At 37.1% G+C, this 19,097-nt stretch overlaps 1 protein-coding gene across 1 annotated transcript in view; it reads right to left on the reverse strand.

Annotated features, from left to right (window-relative positions):
* Positions 1–19,097, reverse strand: part of LOC135084642 (heterogeneous nuclear ribonucleoprotein L) — a 517,182-nt gene that overhangs the window by 33,875 nt on the left and 464,210 nt on the right. Inside the window, exon 6 of the mRNA XM_063979412.1 lies at positions 8,911–8,997. Coding sequence (XP_063835482.1) covers positions 8,911–8,997 — 87 coding nt within the window. The remainder of the gene's footprint in view (positions 1–8,910; positions 8,998–19,097) is intronic.

Consider the following 19,097-nt stretch of genomic DNA (forward strand, 5'->3'; position numbering starts at 1 on the left):
TTACCCTATCGAAAAGTGGTCTTCCTGACGGTTGAAGGGCATTTGATCCTGCATTAAATAAGACCAAATTCATATTTTTTGGACAAACCGTTCTCGTGCAAATGTTCGGCAAAGTAGAAAATATGTGTATAATTAATGACCCTCTCCACGTCCAATAGCTCGTCACCCGTAGGCTCCCAAGCCTTGTAAAGGGTCGCCTTAACCAGCGTATCCCTGTCTAGGCTCACGAGTTGGATTCGCTTATCCTTGTTCATTCCAGCCGTTCCTTAACTGCGGTTGCAGCACCTCTTCCTGGCACTCTCCTGAACGACTCTGTGTTACCTACTGTGGCTGCCCCTCTTCCTTGTACCCTCCTGCACGATTGCATTGCTTAGCTATATGCTTGGTCCAAGGTTCGACGCCACAAAATCAACTTCGTACGCGTGAAAATAGTTTAAATACTATTTTCCGTGCTTGCGACATTTTTCTTTACTGCTTCGCCTCTATTAGTCGTAGAGTGATTGTATATATCCTATAGCCTTCTTCAATTTATGAGCTATTCAACACAAAAATAATTATTTCAATCAAACTAGTAATTCTTGAGATTAGCGCGTTCAAACAAACAAACAAAAAACTCTTCAGCGTTTTAATATGAACTTGTTGTTGTTGATTTTTGGCGTCGAACCTTAGACCAGGCATACGGCTAGGCAACGTAGTCGTGCAGGAGGATACAAGGAAGAGGGGTAGCCACAGTAGGTAACACAGAGTCGTTCAGGTGAGTGCCAGGAAGAGGTGCAGCAACCGCAGTTAAGGAACGGCTGGGACGAACAAGGATAGGCGCATCCAGCTCGTAAGCCTTGATAGGGTTACACTGGTTGAGGCGCTCCTTTTCAAGACTTGGAAGCCTGTGGGTAACGAGCCATTGGACGTGGAGAGGGTAATTAATTATACACATATTTTCTACTTTGCCGAACATTTGCACGAGAACGGTTTGTTCAAAACATATGAATTTGGTCTTATTTAATGCAGGATTAAATGCCCTTCAACCGTCAGGAAGACCACTTTTCGATAGGGTAAGTCCTTTACGCGGTATAACCGGAAAACCGAAAAAGCGCCCCTTTCGGGGGCCCCACCACTTAAGCACAACTCCGTCGAAGTCGAAAACCTAGGAGAGTCTTTATGGGCAACTAATGAAGCCATTAAAGCACTAAAATCTTTAGTAGGAATTATTTCCGATTTAATTCATTTTTGTGTTTAATTCTACTGGCCTATAATAAATACCTATTTACTTCAGTCTTAAGGCTTGGGAGAACAGGAGGAAAGCTATGGGAGGGACTCCCATCCCCTCGCGTTTAATGGTTTAATCTCGAGACTCCCAAAATGTGAGAAATAGTCCAACTATCCACATAAGACGGAACCCATAACTTTTCCAGCTAAGCGAAGATTGCATGCATAAAAGATGTCCTCCATACGATCGGCCTGTCACAAATAAAGTATATCCAGTTGGATCGAAGGAAGTCGTTCAAAGTTGATCGTGTGGTTTCGGCAGAATAATGCCCGTTTTCACCATCATTCCCTAATTTTTAAGTGACCCCTGTGGTAACTCATAACAGGAATTTTGTTTACATAAGAGTCACTTAAAAATTAGGGATTGATGGTGAAAGCACCTAAAATTTTCTTGTCGTCATAACCATCATTTCAGCCATAGGATGTCCACTGCTGAACATAGGCCTCCCCTAATGATTTCCATAATGACTGGTTGATAGCGGCCTGCACCCAGCGCCTTCTTGCTACCTTTTTTAAAACTTTTCTTGTGGATGCCGTAAAAGGTGACTTTTTTAAATGCACAATAATTCGACCGCAATCACACCTGTTGTGAATGAATTCACAAACATTACTATGAGCACTCAAAGTGCGCGTGGACGCACAGGATTCCAAAAACCTATTCATAGACAATACTTGAGTGGCGGAGTAACACACACGAACTCTACCATTCTTAAATGAAGACGATACAGCAGTTTACAAGTAAAAACGAAACATACAGAGTAACTTACACATTTATAATATTAGTACAAATAAAAGAGATGCTACGTAATCTATTTCAGTTGTGAGAGACGCTACAAATGAGCAGTGGCACAACGATTTAAATAAAATTGAGCACATTTAAATCAAATTGCGGATTTAAAACGTTATAGAGTGAGGTAATGCGCTGTACGTATTCCAAATGGACTGAGAATATCGGAAAATGCTGCCTTGAATGTGGTAAAAAAGTAAGGTTTTACCTCCGCTTGATAAGTAGTGAGTATTGCAAAAAAGAACTAAGTCCGAGTCGGAATAACAAAGGTTTCTGTTTTATAGAGCAAGATTGAAGATTCTTTAATTATTTACCTAAATGTGATCAAAAATTTCCGTAGCGCGTTATTTCCTCATTTTTGTTTACATTTTTATTTAATTTAAAGAAATACTCAAAGACACTAAAGGAATATTTGGATTCGAAAAAAAAAATACATACTCGTAGAATATTATCAAAATACGAGACAATAATTTCCAGCCAAATTAGGACTCTGATTTTAGTGAGGAAAGGAGAAAGTAGGTGCGTTTATTAATTTTGGACACAATTGTTTTACACATTGTCGAATTTATTTTATTGACAACATTGCTAAACACTAAGGCTGGGTTGCACCATCTTACTTTAACTTTGACAAACGTCAAAAATCTGTCAAACTCCATACAAAAAACAGCGGTTATCGTTATAGTTACGGTCAAAGTTTGGTGGTGCAACTCAGCCTAAGATTTAAGACCGTTTAGCTGAGAGATAGTTTTACATGTCACATACTTTTATTTCCATGACCGATTTAAAATGAATTTTAACTGACAAATTCGCGAATTTCCCATTCAAATCTACGCTTGTTAACCCAGCCGTGAGCAGCCGGGCGTTTCGCGAAACGTCCGCGTCACGGTGAAAGTTGAGCGGGCAAAGTTGAGAGGACGTTAGTTCGCTGCCAGTTTGAAATGAATTAGATTCGTTTGACTGAAATCTGTGTATTTGAGTTGCAGTTTATAGTAAAAAACAAAAAGTGGCAGTTACGAGACTATTACCATTTTATATTTTTTCCATACAACCAGTGAATAATTCAGAACAAGACTATAATGTTTACCTACATAGAATTTTATGGCTCTTGTAGGCACTGATAATATTATAATCCAACGTAAACTATTTATGGGTACCTACTCTACGTTCATTTTCGTTGATGTTGAAAATAAAAGCTTGAAATTAAAGCAAGCCAAACTAATGGTCCAGTGCGTTCATACAATAATGTTTCGTACATTCATTTTTGTTGCAAAATTGCCTCTATGTGACTTTATTACAATTATATACGTTGTAACTTGATGTTCCATACTTCGTACAATAGTTATGCAACTTTAAGTCCGATAAATGCCCCAATTGTGAAGTCCCCACTCCTAAAACTAAGGCATATGCATACAAACAAAGTATCAACTTTGCACTCGAGAATCGACGGCCGAAACACCGGACGCGGTAAGAGTTGGCTATGACCAGAGACGGGGAAAGTTCGGCATCGATTGTCGGACTTAGACAGGGTTGTCGAAAAAGTAGGAATCTACTTAGTCCAGTAGAATTAAACACAAAAATGAATTAAATCGAAAATAATTCCTACTAAAGATTTGAGTACTTTAATGGCTTCATTAGTTGCCCATAAAGACTCTCCTAGGTTTTCGACTTCGACGGAGTTGTGCTTAAGTGGTGGGGGCCCCCGAAAGGGGCGCTTTTTCGGTTTTCCGGTTATACTTTTCGATAGGATAAGTTCTTTACGCGGTATAACCGGAAAACCGAAAAAGCGCCCCTTTCGGGGGCCCCCACCACTTAAGCACAACTCCGTCGAAGTCGAAAACCTAGGAGAGTCTTAATGGGCAGCCAAGCCAACCAATGAAGCCATTAAAGCAATAAAATCTTTTGTAGGAATTATTTCCGATTTAAAATCTAATTCTACTGGCCTAACTCGTTAGTGCCCTTTTCTTGTGATGCGGATCTTGGCACGCGTGACAAACGTATCAGGACTAGCGATGGGCGATTGTTCGAAAAAAAATAATCGAATGAATCGACAATCGACCAATCGAACTTTCGATTGTCAATTTAGTAATTCGAAAAAAAAAATCGAATAATAATCGACAATCGAATGATAAATCTATTTACCTGTCTTCACGCGACGATTCATTCGTCATAGTACCGTGCGGCGCGGGCTCACAGGACCGCAGCGAACGAATCATGTTATTCGTTAGTAATACGGCGCGCGTCGATTAATCAAATAACTGCGATTGCGTATCGAATACATTCGATTATAGAGAATATTCGAATAATTCGATTAATTTAGTAATAATCGCCCATCGCTAATCTGGACGGAGTGCGTGTACAATCACGCTGCTGGTTGCACGCAGGAGTTTCGTATTGTGTTCGCGCAGCCAAGCAGGAGTTGCAGTGTTGGAATTAGTCCTATGAGTTCCCTTATATCCTACTAATGTTATAAACGAAGCTAGATGAATGAATGTCTGTTACTCTTTCACATTTAAACAACTGAACAGATTTCTTTGAAACTTGGTATACGTACGAGGGCCGGCTGATAATTTCGCGGCCTAAGGTACTTAATGAAATAAAATAAATGGTTTCTATTTTTTATTTTGTAATATAATCTCCCTCAAAAGAAATACATTTCTTAAATCTCGCATACAATGCCTTTTACCCACCCAAAAATTTTTTTTCAAAATGACGACCAACCGCAGCTTTAATTTCGTTGTCATCTGCATATCTCCGGCCCCGTAAGTCCTTTTTCAAATCGAAAAACAGGAAAATATCGCTAGGTAATAGGTCTTGGCTATATGGTGGGTGGTCAATCTCTGAGAACCCGGTGTCTTTCAGGGCTTGGCCTCGCAACACGTGCGGCGTGAACGGGCGCGTTGTCTTGCGGAAAGAGCAATCCGCGTGTCAGTTTCCCCCGTCATTTCTGTACAATAGCCTCGCGAACATAAAGAAATATTCTTCAGCTATCTGCCACGATTTAATTCTTTGGTCAGCCGGAACGATTTTTTCGACTTTTGAACGTTTCCTTCACTCAGTATCGTGACAGGGCGGGGGTCGTTTTCACAGGTCTCTCGTCCGTGTTGAAATAGTCGGGCCCATTTTTTAACCATAGTATATGAAGGTCCAGAATCCTGAAGAACCAATGACATCTCTTCAAAAATGTCTTTCGGTCTATTTTCCTTCTTTACGAGGAATTATGTCCGCGGCGCGAGGTGTCGAAATTCCGCAAATCTCCAGATTCGGCGGACATGGTGATGTCATTTGTTCGATAGAAATTGAACTATCAGTGCAAACTTAATTAGTGATTGCTTTTTATAATACTACTGAGTGTCGCAACTAGTGATATGAGTAACAAGCTAATTACTCATCGCTAAGTACCTTAGGCCGCGAAATTTTCAGCCGCCCCTCGTATACTTCGAATCCAAGGAAAAATATTAAATACTAGCTTTTGCCCGCGGCTCAGATCGTCATAAATCATAGCCTATATGTTATTCTGGGTTATAAACAATAATACTGTAAAGTTAAACCAAAATCCGTTCAGTAGTTTTTGCGTGAAATGGTAACAAACATGTTGACATCCAGACATCGATACAAACTTTCACATTTATAATTTTTAGAAAATAGACGAACTTTCTTTAACATACCGAATTAATGCGGACGAAGCCGTGGGCAAAAGCTAGTATATTTTCAAATAGCCACTTTGCCAGCCCTGGCGGTGCAACTAAACCTCTTGATCCTTGTCCAGGATACGGGATTTCCGCGTCGGACTGCATCCCTTCTAAGGGGCGACCTGAACAGCTCTCCGACTCGCCTGTTCCTAGATATTTCACGGTTGTGTGGACTTTAATTGTTTCTAGTTTAGACGTAGTTTAGAGCTTTTGAAAGCTTTCGACTGTTTAAGGTATTTAGCATTTTAATTGTACCGATAGTTGTTTAAAGATTTGCAGTGAAGGATATCATATTTAATTTTATTGTCATTAAGTTAAGAAATATACTGCTACAAGAGATTGTAATATTTTACAAGCACTCATGTATTTTTGCAAGCAGGCTTTTAAAAATCACTTTTAAATGTCCCAGTATTAACCCTACCACTGCTTCGGGACAATAAATGAGCACTTTATATGTTGGTTGCAGCTAAAAAACCTCCACTACGGGACAAATGCCTTCCCCAAGGATTTCCACAATGACCGGTCCTGTGCTCCCCGCATCCAAGTGCTTCCCGCGACCTTTAACAGATCGTTGGTCCACCTTGCGGGAGTTCATACTACGTCTTCAGACCCGTGATCGCCACTCGAGAACTTTTCTGCTCCGACGGCAGTTCTATGAGCTATGTGCCCCGTTTACTATCACATCAGTTTGGCAATTGTGCATGAGTTTGGTATTAAAGACTTAAGTACAAGTATGTAACAAGTTCCATAATTATGTCGGAAGTCGGTTCGATTAATAGCGCAATACGTAGGCAGAACTCATACCACGCATGTTCTAAACCTAGTACGAAACTAGACTAGTGTTGCCAGTACCAGCTAAGTATCGGGACGGAAGGTAGAAACTGGGACATTTTTAAAATGGGACAATATGTTTTTGAACCGTTCTATGATCACTTTTTCAAAATTGATTCCTAAATGTCGTTGTATTTGCACTTATATTATTATTATTATATATTATATATTCGCTATTTTTCTTGCTTTTCAATGAGTGCAGAGATATTTTTATTTACCTAGTACGAAACTAGACTAGTGTTGCCAGTTCCAGCTAAATATCGGGACGGAAGGTAGAAACTGGGATATTTTCAAAATGGGACAATATGTTTTTTGAAGCGATCTATGATCACTTTTTCAAAATTGATTCCTAAATGTCGTTGTATTTGCACTTTTGCTCTTTTTCTTGCTTTTCAATGAGTGCAGAGATATTTTATTTATTTATCAGTTTGAACATTATGTATGTTCTATCGACAACAGTGTTAACTGCCCATTGCCGGTCATGTCGTCTCGTTCTATCGCAAAGAATCACCATTTAATGAGAGTGAGAGCAAAAACGGAAATGGATAGTTAACACTGTGGCCTTTTACACAGAGGTTAGCGAAAAACCTGGACATAGCATATGCTATACTATGCTAATCAAGGGTAAATCGGGTCATGGCACTAGAGCCCTGAAAATCGGGACGTCCCACATAAATCGGGACACCTAACAACGCTAAACTTGTCTGAACAGGCTAGATTAGAGAAGTTTGAACACGACGTAGACACACGTCTGCAAGTCTGCAACACGTTATCCAATTAACTATAGCAAGTAATTTCATATGGATCATAGTATGTCGATATGTCACAGAATAAGGCATGTGTAAAATCTATTTAAATAAAAAATTAGCATATAGTTTGTGAAGAATTAACCTTCAGTGTTTGGAACGTAGAAAAGTGTGATGAATTGAGTTTATCGTACACTAGCTTTCCGCCCGCGGCTTCGCCCGCGTGGAACTTTGTCTGTCACAGAAAAACTTTATCGCCCTGTTTCAAAAATCGGGATAAAAACTATCCTATGTCCTTTCTCGGGACTCAAACTATCTCTATGCCAAATTTCATCAAAATCGGTTCAGTGGTTTAGACGTGAAAGCAACACAGACAGACAGAGTTACTTTCGCATTTATAATATTAGTATAGATTTCGACCACGTCTTGGCAAACATAGAGTAGGAGGATGAAACAACGACCACCTACAAGAAGAATTTATAGTGAACCATTTTTTTACTTCCACACAATACATGGTTAGATCTGTGGGTCTAGTCAAAATGCCATCGCAAACCAATGGGAAGTTTTCACTAATGTCAGTCGCCGCGTCACCAGTGATTCGATTCGAAAATGGCAGCCAAAATGCACATTGAACCACCAACGACGCGGCGATATAAAAGTTCATTAAAAATCGAATAAAAGTTAAAAAATGTCTATGACTTTGCGATTCTTTTTACTTTTTCTAGCTTTTTTTTTTAAATTAGTTTCTTCCTTCTTTCTGCTCTCTGTTTACGTCTATGCTTCGCTATCAAACTAGCTGTCAAAACGACATCGCGATACGGATTTGCCAAAACAGCCTTAGGATGGGTTGCACCATCTTAGTTTAACTTTGACAAACGTCTAAAATCTGTCAAACTCCATACAAAAAACACCGGTTAACGTCTTAGTTACGTTTAAAGTTAGGTGGTGCAACTCACCCTATTGGTTTTCGATCGAATCCAAGCTTATCACCGGGGTTTTAGTAATCGCAAAGAAAATGGCGGGTGTTGCGATTCGATTCGATTTTGATTGAGTTTTAAATGCATGTTGGCTAAGCCTTTGTATGGGAAATTTCAATCCAGTCTTTCGATTATCGATACAAAACCCTACCTGGTTTTGCGATTCGATTTTTTGCCGTTTGACTAAGCCTTTTTTGTTATCGACCTCTTTTGCGATTTGTTTATTTGTTTGCGACTGGTTTGCGATGGGTTTGCGATTTTAAAGTGCGTTTTGACTAGACCCACTGGGCTGGCGTTTTTATAGGCAAAACGCGAGACTGCCTGATGACAGAATATAAATATGAACCTCTAGTATCTCAACAATATCGACGTATTCCATTTGAGCATCCGCCCAATATCGCGCGATTCGAAACGCGCGAGTAAAAACGCGTCTGGGCCAGTTTTTATAATAATAAGTTCGTGTTTAGTCGAGTAAATATTTGTATCTAACCTAGGCGTGTTCTTTTGTATGTAGAATTGTTGATACTCGTATGTGTTTACACATAACCTACCTATGTACTCGTAGGTACATCTATACATAATTATATTAAAGCTATGTAAATGCATGTACTCACTGTAAGGCTGGGGCCTGCCGCCGGTGTACTGGGGCGACTGCAGCAGAGGAGCTGACCTCTGCACTGGTTGCTGCACGTCGTCTGGCACTGTAACAACAGAAACGGTATTAAGAATGAAAGAAAGTTGTTTAATTTTAATTACGTAACATTATCATAGAATTTCACTTTTTTCCATGGAAGTCGAAAAGGTGACTTAAGCTATCAATTATTCAGTCAGTTAGGCCCGGCTTCGCCCGTGGAGAAGTGTCTGGCCGTTAAAATTTTCCATAGAATTTGACAGCGGCGGCTGTGCGGCGCGGAAATCTCTCTCTCAGTAGAAATAATGAAATCTGATTGGTAATTCAAAACACTTCTCCGCTCCGCTCTGCTCCTGGTACTTACGTAGTACTGACGTAACATCCAAAAACTGACCGTGAAATCTTAAGTTGAAATTCACTGTACTGTACATTGTCAGTTTCTTGGAAGTACGCAAATTCAACTGATCAGTTTAACTGAGCGTGAATATCCAGTTTAAGGGACAAATATCCAAACATCAAGCCTCCGCAACCCAGCGTTGATAGAGAAGGCCAATTCTTCCATTTGCCTCTGGTAAATAAAAACCAAGGCTCATACAGTGGAGATTCAAGAGAATCAAGTTGTGTTGTGATATTCTACTTGCAATAATATTCAACTAATTAATACTGACATGTAATTACGGTCATAGAAGACGGGACTAATGGAATGTAATCACGTATATCCGAGGTGCATTAGGGAGGCAATTAGATCGCTGATTGTTCTGTTTAACGCGTTTCAAGTGCCTATTGTAGATAAGCTAGGTTGAGATATTTTGTTAGTATACAGGGTGGAACCGATAAGTAATCTCACTCCATCTACTATATAAAAATAAGTCGGGTTTTCCTTCCTGACGCTATAACTCCAGAACGCACGAACCGATTTCCACGGTTTTGCATTCGTTGGAAAGGTCTCGGGCTCCGTGAGGTTTGTAGCAAAGAAAATTCAGGAAAAATTTAAAGGGGATAAAACGGGATCCGCGCATACGAAGTCGCGGGCGGCCGCTAGTTATTTATAAACAGTATACAAGATTTCGAAAAACTGGTTACTGAACCTGAAAGTGCTTTACGAACTCTTTCAAACGGTACTAATAACAGGTAACAAAATAAACTGGATCTATCCGAAAATTAAATGTTTCCAGCTTTTGATAGGGAGAGATCAAAAAGTGATTGATTCTTCTTTTATTTATAACGAAGAACGAAGATTTTAGCTACGTTTGAATTTTCTGTAATGCAGACGTATATGTTACGGTCAAAGTGATAAATGTGAAAATTATGAATAATCGCCGGTTATTATGAATAATTACCGCTTGATTTGGTAAATGTGATTAATATGAGGTCATTTATGTGTGTATAAAACTAAATAGGCGGCTTAGGGGTGGCCCAAGGGCCACCCCCGCCGCACCTTAACCTATTTTTCACTTTAAATCAAAACATTATGTTATAGGCATCATGGAAAAGTAATATTATGCAATAAACATTCCAAACTCATTATGCCAAATTATATTAATATATGATATCAAAACGTTCAAAAGTTTGGCTGTACACGAGCACGTACACAAGATGTTGTTCTCTTTTATGAAATTTGTTAGTACTAAGGTTGAATTATTAAATAATCACTGTTAAATGTGATTAATTTATCACTTTTACCGCGACTGTCGGTAATTATTCATAATAACCGGTTATTATTAATAATTTTCAATTTATCACATTAACCGTAACATATATACTCCCAAACAATGGCAAAAATGCAAAAAACGATGGCAAACAATGCAGACGTAATGTGCACACGTAAGAAAAAAATCTACTATTATAATCATTTATCAGGTCACTCACGCCCGTATTCACAAACGATGCTTGCTTAAGTGAAGCAGCAAATCGAACGCACACCGTTGAATAAGCTCTGTGATTGGTTCGTGTGTCACCCTGTGCGTCCACGCGCACTGTGAGACCTCATAGTAATGTTTGTGAATGTAATGCAAATAAAATTTGATTTGATTTGTATACGGGCGTAAGTCTCCACTGCAGGACCACGACCCTCTAAATTACCAGACGCAAATGGAGGATTTGTCCTACACTCCCCACGCTGGCCAGACGGGTTGGGGGTATGACGTCGCAAAGTGTTTATCCAGCTGTACCGGGTTACGTAATTGGTCATAAGTGCTGTAATAATTAATTGAATGAGCATCTCAAGTGATCAGTAATGATTCAGTATTTAATTAGATATTCCAATTACTGACTAATTGACAAATTTAGGCTGTGTTGCACCGCCTAACTTTAGCAGTAACTATGGCAATAACCGGTGCTTTTTGTATGGAGTTTGACAAATTTTTGACGTTTGTAAAGTTAAAAGAAAGATGGTGCAACCCGGCCTAAGATTGTCAAGCTGTAGATCCTGGCTACACAGGAGTTGAAACGGTGGGAACGAGAGGTGGGAATAGTCCCGTATAGCAGAGTAGTAACTTGTCACGAAAATTAGAAAGAGTGAAACATGAACACGTTTTAACGAAAAATAAAAATTTGTTTTCAATGGTTACCTGGTTGGTAGAGTAGGTCAATTACAAGTTCGGATCCCCTGGGTAGCAAGGGTGTGATGATATCATTTATTTATTCTATTTAATCTTGGACGTTGTTAGTTTAAATTATAGTTAGACTAGCTTTCCGCTCGCGGCTTCGCCCGCGTGGATTTTTTTCTGTCACAGAAAAACTTTATTGCGCGCGTCCCTGTTTCAAAAACCGGGATATAAACTATCCTATGTCCTTTCCCGAGACTCAAACTATCTCTATGCCAAATTTCATCAAAATCGGTTTAGTGGTTTAGGCGTGAAAGCAAGACAGACAGACAAGGTTACTTTCGCATTTATAATCTACTATATAAAAATAAGTCGGGTTTTCCTCCCTGACGCTATAACTCCCGAACGCACGAACCGATTTCCACGGTTTTGCATTCGTTGGAAAGGTCTCGGGCTCCGTGAGGTTTATAGCAAAGAAAATTCGGGAAAAGGGGGTAAAACGGGATCCACGCGTACGAAGTCGCGGGCGGCCGCTAGTAATCTATATAAAAATGAATTGATGTTCGTTAGTCTGATTAAAACTCGAGAACGGCTGGGCCGATTGAGCTGATTTTGGTTTTAAAATGTTTGTCGTAGTCCAGGGTAGGTCTAAACGGTGAGCAAATACGCGCGCGATATTGTTTTTCTGTGACAGACAAAATTCCACGCGGGCGAAAAGCTAGTACTAGTATAGAAGTAGAGATATTTTAAAAAATATTGCTACATCTGTCCTATTTCTCATTCTCTCTCTCTACCACTATTTGACAGACTTTGTAATATGACCAAATAACATTGATCATTTTGATAATAATAACTTTAAAAAAAAATAAAACCGACTTCAAATGCGTGAACACAAAAAAAAACTAAAAATTAAAAATATTGCGTATAAAAAAGTTCATCCCCAATTTTCCACCCTTGGGGGTTGTTTTTTCTATTATTAAATTTAAATGGGACCACCCTTGAGGTATTACCTATACGCCGAAAAAAGATTTGTTCAAATCGGTTCATAATTGGCGGAGTTATCGCGTAACAAACATAGAAAAAAAAAAACATACGGGTCGAATTGAGAACCTCCTCCTTTTTTGAAGTCGGTTGAAAATAAACAAAAGTTTCATATTTCCAAGTTTTCAATTAAGTTTGCGATATTGGTATACTCGTATTCATTGCGAATTTTGCAATAAAAATGTAGATCGTATTTCATCTGTTTGACATTCGCAATCCAATTTAATAGGCAATTTGTTTGTTTGTTTTTTATTCAGATACGGCATATAGGTAACTAAAATGGTTAAATAAATATAAATAAATATCTTTGGACAATTTCACACAACGCTATCTAGCCCCAGGTAAGCAATTAATATGCTTGTGTTATGGGTGCTAGCTTAACGGATATACTACATATTATATACTTTTTAAATACATACATATTATACATAGTAACATCCAGACCCGTCACAGAAATTAAAATTCATAATTTTTTTCCGCCCGGCCGGGAATCGAAAACGGGACCTCTCGGCATAGTAGTCCGTTTTAGAATCACTACACAAAACGGCCGACATTGTTAAATCAATGCTAGTCGCAGTTTGATTACAGGATATAAAAATAGGGTAAAAGTACCGGTTGTGGCTACTTACTACTTAAGGTTAAAAAGAGTATCAAAAATACTTAATATTAAAATTTAAGTTTTTAAAATAAACATATTTTTATATTTTTGTAATTTCATAATATTTTATGGCCTTGGCTGAAGCTGGTACTTTACTAAATTAGTACGCAACAAAACTGACAATTATGATAAAACTTAATTTTACAAAGAGAGATAAGTTAATCATCAATAAGGATAGTTGATCGGTCGGTGTCAATGTTATTTGACTCAGGGTGGATTCGACCAAACAAGAGTAAGTATTAATCTCAGAATAGATCGTCAGTTTTGACATATTTCCCATACTGAAACTGTCAATGTGCCAGTTATACCAGGAGTTATTCTCGGATAAAAGTTTGGTCGAATCGGGCCTTAGGGTGGATTAGACTAAACAAGAGTAAATATTAATTTCAGAATAAATCGTCAGTTATTTGACATTTTGACATATTTCTCATACTGAAACTGTCAATGTGCCAGTTGTACCAGGAGTTATTCTCGGATATAATTTTGGTCGAATCGGGCCTTAAAGTATTTGTTTGAAAAGAATAGTTTTCATCGTCTTGAGCTATACTAAACTTGATCTATTCCTAATCTTTAATTCTTAGTCAGCTCAATTACTGTCTATATCAGTTCGCTTGACAACCACAAACGACTACGCTAGTAATTGTAATTAAGAGCTATTTGTAGGCAATTAGTCCTCATTAGAGATGCTGATGTTAGGACTCAGTGGTTAGTTACAGATTTGCTACGATCTGGATGCAATTAATTTGATGTAGGTATAAATCAAATCAAATCAAAAATATTAATTCAATTTGACAGTAATTAGGTACATATGAACGTCAAAAATAACAAAAAAGGTAGCTTAAAGGCACACTTATAGCCACAGGCAAAAATATACAAAACAAAGTACATTTTTATTGTAATTTAAAGCTTTATTCAGCTGAATAAATTAAGTAGTTTTATCATTTTTGTACTCGTACTTGTACAGAACATGTATGATGTCACAAAAAAAGATAAAAAGTATTTGGAAATAAATGAACTAGGTAAGCAGTAACCCTAAACATGCTAAATATGTCGAACCAATAAGCTAATTACCTATTAACTTATTTGTAAATGGAAACAGAACTTAGTATATTCATGCTAAAGTTTGCATGCTGTTGAAAGTATGTGCTTATGCATGATTTTGATAACTGTAATGATACTAACTTCAAAAAATGTGATTTCTACAAGAAACGGCAGAAACATTTTTGTCAAATCTTATTTCCATTAATAATCATTGACAACTTTGTAGCTACATACTAAAATAAACTTTCCCAGTAAAATACTTTCTGAATATTAGATTAGACGTAGGTAGTATAGAATTGCGAAGTGTCTGGAATATTACTCGACGAACAAACATTACTCCAATGCTGAAATTTCTTGTTTCATCATACAAATTGGATTATTTAATATACTAGACTAGAGATCAAAAACTTTTTGCCATTTTCGTTAAAAAAAACTAAAAACCATCATTGACGCTATAAAAAAGCTGCTTCATCCAGTTATTTTGGTTTCCACTGCAGGAGCACGACTCTTTCTAATTTAGTAGAGGCAGTTGGAGGTTTTGGCTGGCCAGACGAATAGGGGTGAAGGCAAAAATAAATAAAGCTGCTTAAAGGTTATAGCACACTTATCAACCCGGAGAGATTATGTAAGTACTGACCGTCTCGAGTTGATACGGTTATGATCCCTTTCCGCGTTGATAAGTGTGCTACTTCCTTTATAGTCAATTAGGTAGCTTCGTATATTTTTGCACTATTTGCTTTACACACTATGGGCAAACTTATCACTATTATTTTCAAACACTTACCGTCATTGTCCCGTGGACGGTACTCTTCGTTCGACGTCATGACGTCATGGCCCACGTCTCTTCCCTGCACATATAAAATTCAAACACACTCTTATCATCTCTTTTTAACTTGTTACCCTTCATATTCTCTATCTCTGTCACCTCGCATAGCGGTGCATGCCAATCGTATGAAAGCTACAAAAATATTATAAACAACCAAAATAATATATTCCAATCTTCTCATATATAGATTGTCGTGTTTAGAGACATTGTGTCTGTGTTTTTTTGTCTTGTATAATTTGTTTGCTTGTCTGTGCTTTTATTTGTTCCAACATCTTGCATGTTTCTTTCCCTTGAACTGACTTTATGTCTTCAAATATACCATAAAAGAGTGTGTTTGTACCAAGTTTTATATGTGCATGGAAAATTTATAATATAACAATACTTATTTATAATTGGAGTACAAAGAAAAACGAAGCTCGCATTTGAAAATTACAAAAATGAAAATTGCAATTTCTAGTAGTTGTTACAATTTTTCACTAGTTGAAATAATGGCGAGCTTCGTTCTTCATCTGGTGTACATTTGTATGTTAATAGTTAAACCTCTGTAGTGGATGCATTAAGCTATGTAAAGCTAACTAAAAAGGTAAAATGGTGAAGCTGTAAATTAAAATTGCATTACGAAAAAGCGTTTAATTTAAATTCAATTGTAACTTTTAAATTAAATTGTTTTTTTTTAAACAAACTATGAAAAAAATATTTGCAATTTCTAGTTTCAAATTACGATTACAAATATTTAAAAAATACTTCATAGTTACGATTGAATTTTGTAATTTCGAGATTACAATTTTCAGTAGTGTACAAAATTGTAATTACGATTTATTGTAATTCGTAAGCATAATACATACCAGTTATTAGTTGCTGAAGCTTGCTTGTATTCCTGTTATGAATGTATTTTCGTAGTTTTCTCAGGGAAAATAGTAAATACCATATTTAGCATAATATAATATAATTATAATAATATTATCTGATAGAAGACTTTTCCCTGCGAAAAATACATGTTAGTAATATAATAATACTGTTGTATGACTGTGCTGTAATGTTTTAAATAAAATAAATATTATTAATGTCAGTTTGAAGTAAAGTCTTGTGTTTTATGACCCTATTTTTAAGTTAGTGCGTGTAGATAAAAATGATGATGAAAGGTATAAGATTCGGTATCTATTTAAAATATATTTTTTTAAGAACTTTTTCGTTTTGCAACTACGGTTTTTCTCTAGTAATTAAGTGGTCGAAATGTTTATTTTATTTTACACACATGAGAAACATAGGTTTAGTCTCAGAATGTCAAATTTGCAAAATTTCAAATTTGCAAAATGTCCAAGTCTCAAAATGACCAAGTTGCAAAATGACCAAGTTGCGAAATGTCCATGTCTCAAAATGTCCAAGTCGCAGTAGAAACTTTGAACTTTTGAGACTTGGACATTTCGCAAATTGGTCATTTTGAGACTTGGACATTTTGCGACTTGGTCATTTTGTGATTTGGACATTGCGCAAATTGGTCATTTTGAGACTTGATATTTTTGCAAATCGGACATTCTGATACATAGTGAAATATAGCATGTAGGGTCCCATTAGGAAAACTATCTACAAAACCCGAGTTTATTACCTAAAGTCGAGATCCAAAACATAAGTAATATGAAAGTAAGAAAATAAATTTTCTCACCTAAAGGCCAATGTGAAGGTGAGAAAATAACCTGATAAAGGTCACGTTTTCCTTTTTCCCGGAAAAATACAGATTTAGTTCGACATGTGGAGTAGCGAAGTAAAAAGTTATTCTATAAATAAATATACATTTGATTTTGTATCCTTAACCTTAAGTTTTTATCCGATTTTTGTGTCAGTCATTGTCTGGGACCTTATTAAACAGTTCAACACTGCTGATAAAGTCTCTGATGGTTTATAAGGAACTTATCCGTCAGATAAAATAATTTTTGGTCTTTTATAGAGATATCTGACAGATAGAGTCGCTTATTTGTTAAAAGGATCTAATTTTTAGAATAGTTTTCATTTTTATAATCTAACTGTTCTGATAGCAAGACGACAAGACACAAAACTTTCTACTAGTACTAACTGAAAAAACACAGGCAAAGCCGTAGGCGGAAGCTAGTTTTAAAGTCCAACTCTTATATTCGTATTACGACGAATGCACTTACATTCTATCACGAATGTAAACTTATTTCAGTTAAACGATGTATTCAAAATAACAGCTCAGTTCATAAACCATAAACCATACATTGTTATGGACATAAACTTCAAATCGTAGGTTCACGTCACCAGTTTGCGTTCACCTATCATATAAAAAAATCCTTATTCACGTTCATGTTAGGTTAAAAATAAAAATTCCTTGTAAGGCCTACGGAACTCTAAAAAACAGTGGGAAATTACCATACTGCCATTAACAAAACCTTTATAGCGTAGCCTTATAGACACAGACATTTCTAAATATTTTCACTAGCCCACATAATTATCCCAAAGCAGTGTAGTAGGGTAAAGCAGAATTTATTAAAACACTTATTTAAAAAAATCAAAACACTTAACTTTTTACTGTTTTTGCACCCTTGCCTTATTACATATGACTTCACGGTTTTAGAGAGTGATCCGTCGTCGTCGTCGACGCAAACAGGCAACATTACCCTATTCCACTTCTCCGCGTGCTCAACTAAACACATTTCTGTGAAACTTTACGGAGGGCAATAAAAGTGCTTTGCTAAAAACTTAGCTACAAAGTTAAAGCAGCCAAATAGACTTCTACTTTAACGTTGGGTTTACAAAGCACGATTTTCAATCCCCACTAATAATAAAAATGCAAAAGTAACTGTCTGTCTGTGTCGCTTTCACGCCTAACTGAACCGATTTTGATGAAATTTGGCATAGAGATAGTATGAGTCCCGGGAAAGGACATAGGATAGTTTTTATCCCGGTTTTTGAAATAGGGACGCGCGCGATAAAGGTTTTCTGTGACAGACACAATTCCACGCGGGCGAAGCCGCGGGCGGAAAGCTAGTTTTAAATTTGATAAAATACTTTAAAAGTAAGAAACTGGATGCGTATTACTAGCATTATTTCATCATCATCATTATTTCAGCCACAGGACGTCCATTGCCGAACATATGCCTCCCCCAATGATTTCCTCATCGCCCGGTTGGTAGCATCCTATATACAGCGTCTTTCTGCTACTTTTATGAGGTCGTCGGTCCACCTTGTGTGGTCTAGCAATATTAAATCACTAATTTTTAATTTTAGCCCGTAGGCTCTCCCCACGTAAATTGCGATATATCACGCACGTTACCTCTTTCCAAAAAAATGGATAACATAAAACTTCTTAATATACTTACGAGCAAAAGTATGGAATCACGCCGATGTGTTTGGTTCCGAGCCATCTTAAGAACTGAATAATTTATGTATGTATTTATAGTATCAATTTAAAGTGTAAAACATTACCTTTAAAATGGTACCATTTTTAATTATCTATTAGTCATTTAGTTCTTACGATCGTTCGGAACAAGTATGGTGATTCCATACTTTTGCTCGCGAGTGTATTTTTTGACAAAGTCGTGTCGTGTAAACGCTCCTCAAGTTGCAAATAAGCTAGAGCAAGCGCGTTAGTACTCGGTTCGTAAGTGATAACTTAGTTTACGCCAAACTAATTACTATTCCGTATGTGCTTAGGTTTACTTTTGTTTTTGACTAAGTTTATGTTGGATTGCTGCCAATTTTCGATTTCACTTAGGCTAGGTTTCACCATGTTACCTTAACTTTGAAACGTCAAAAATCTGTCAAACTCCATACAAGAAGCACCGGTTATCGTCATAGTTAACGTTAAAGTTAAGTGGTGCAACCCAGCCTTAGTAAATGTTTTTGGAATGCTAATGATATACTCTTAGAACAAAGAAGAAATAACTTTTGTTTCTAATTATTATGTGGGCTAAAACTGCTTAGGCCATTATGGACCTTTTCTGGTTTAAAATACTAACCTGATTTAGATGAAATTTTGATATAGAGAGAGTTCAGGGAGTAAAAAAGAAGTTAGAAGTTTTTTTGAACATTCCCCATTTTTA

This window comes from Ostrinia nubilalis, chromosome 26 (genome assembly GCF_963855985.1).
Source record: "Ostrinia nubilalis chromosome 26, ilOstNubi1.1, whole genome shotgun sequence".
NCBI lineage: Eukaryota > Metazoa > Arthropoda > Insecta > Lepidoptera > Crambidae > Ostrinia > Ostrinia nubilalis.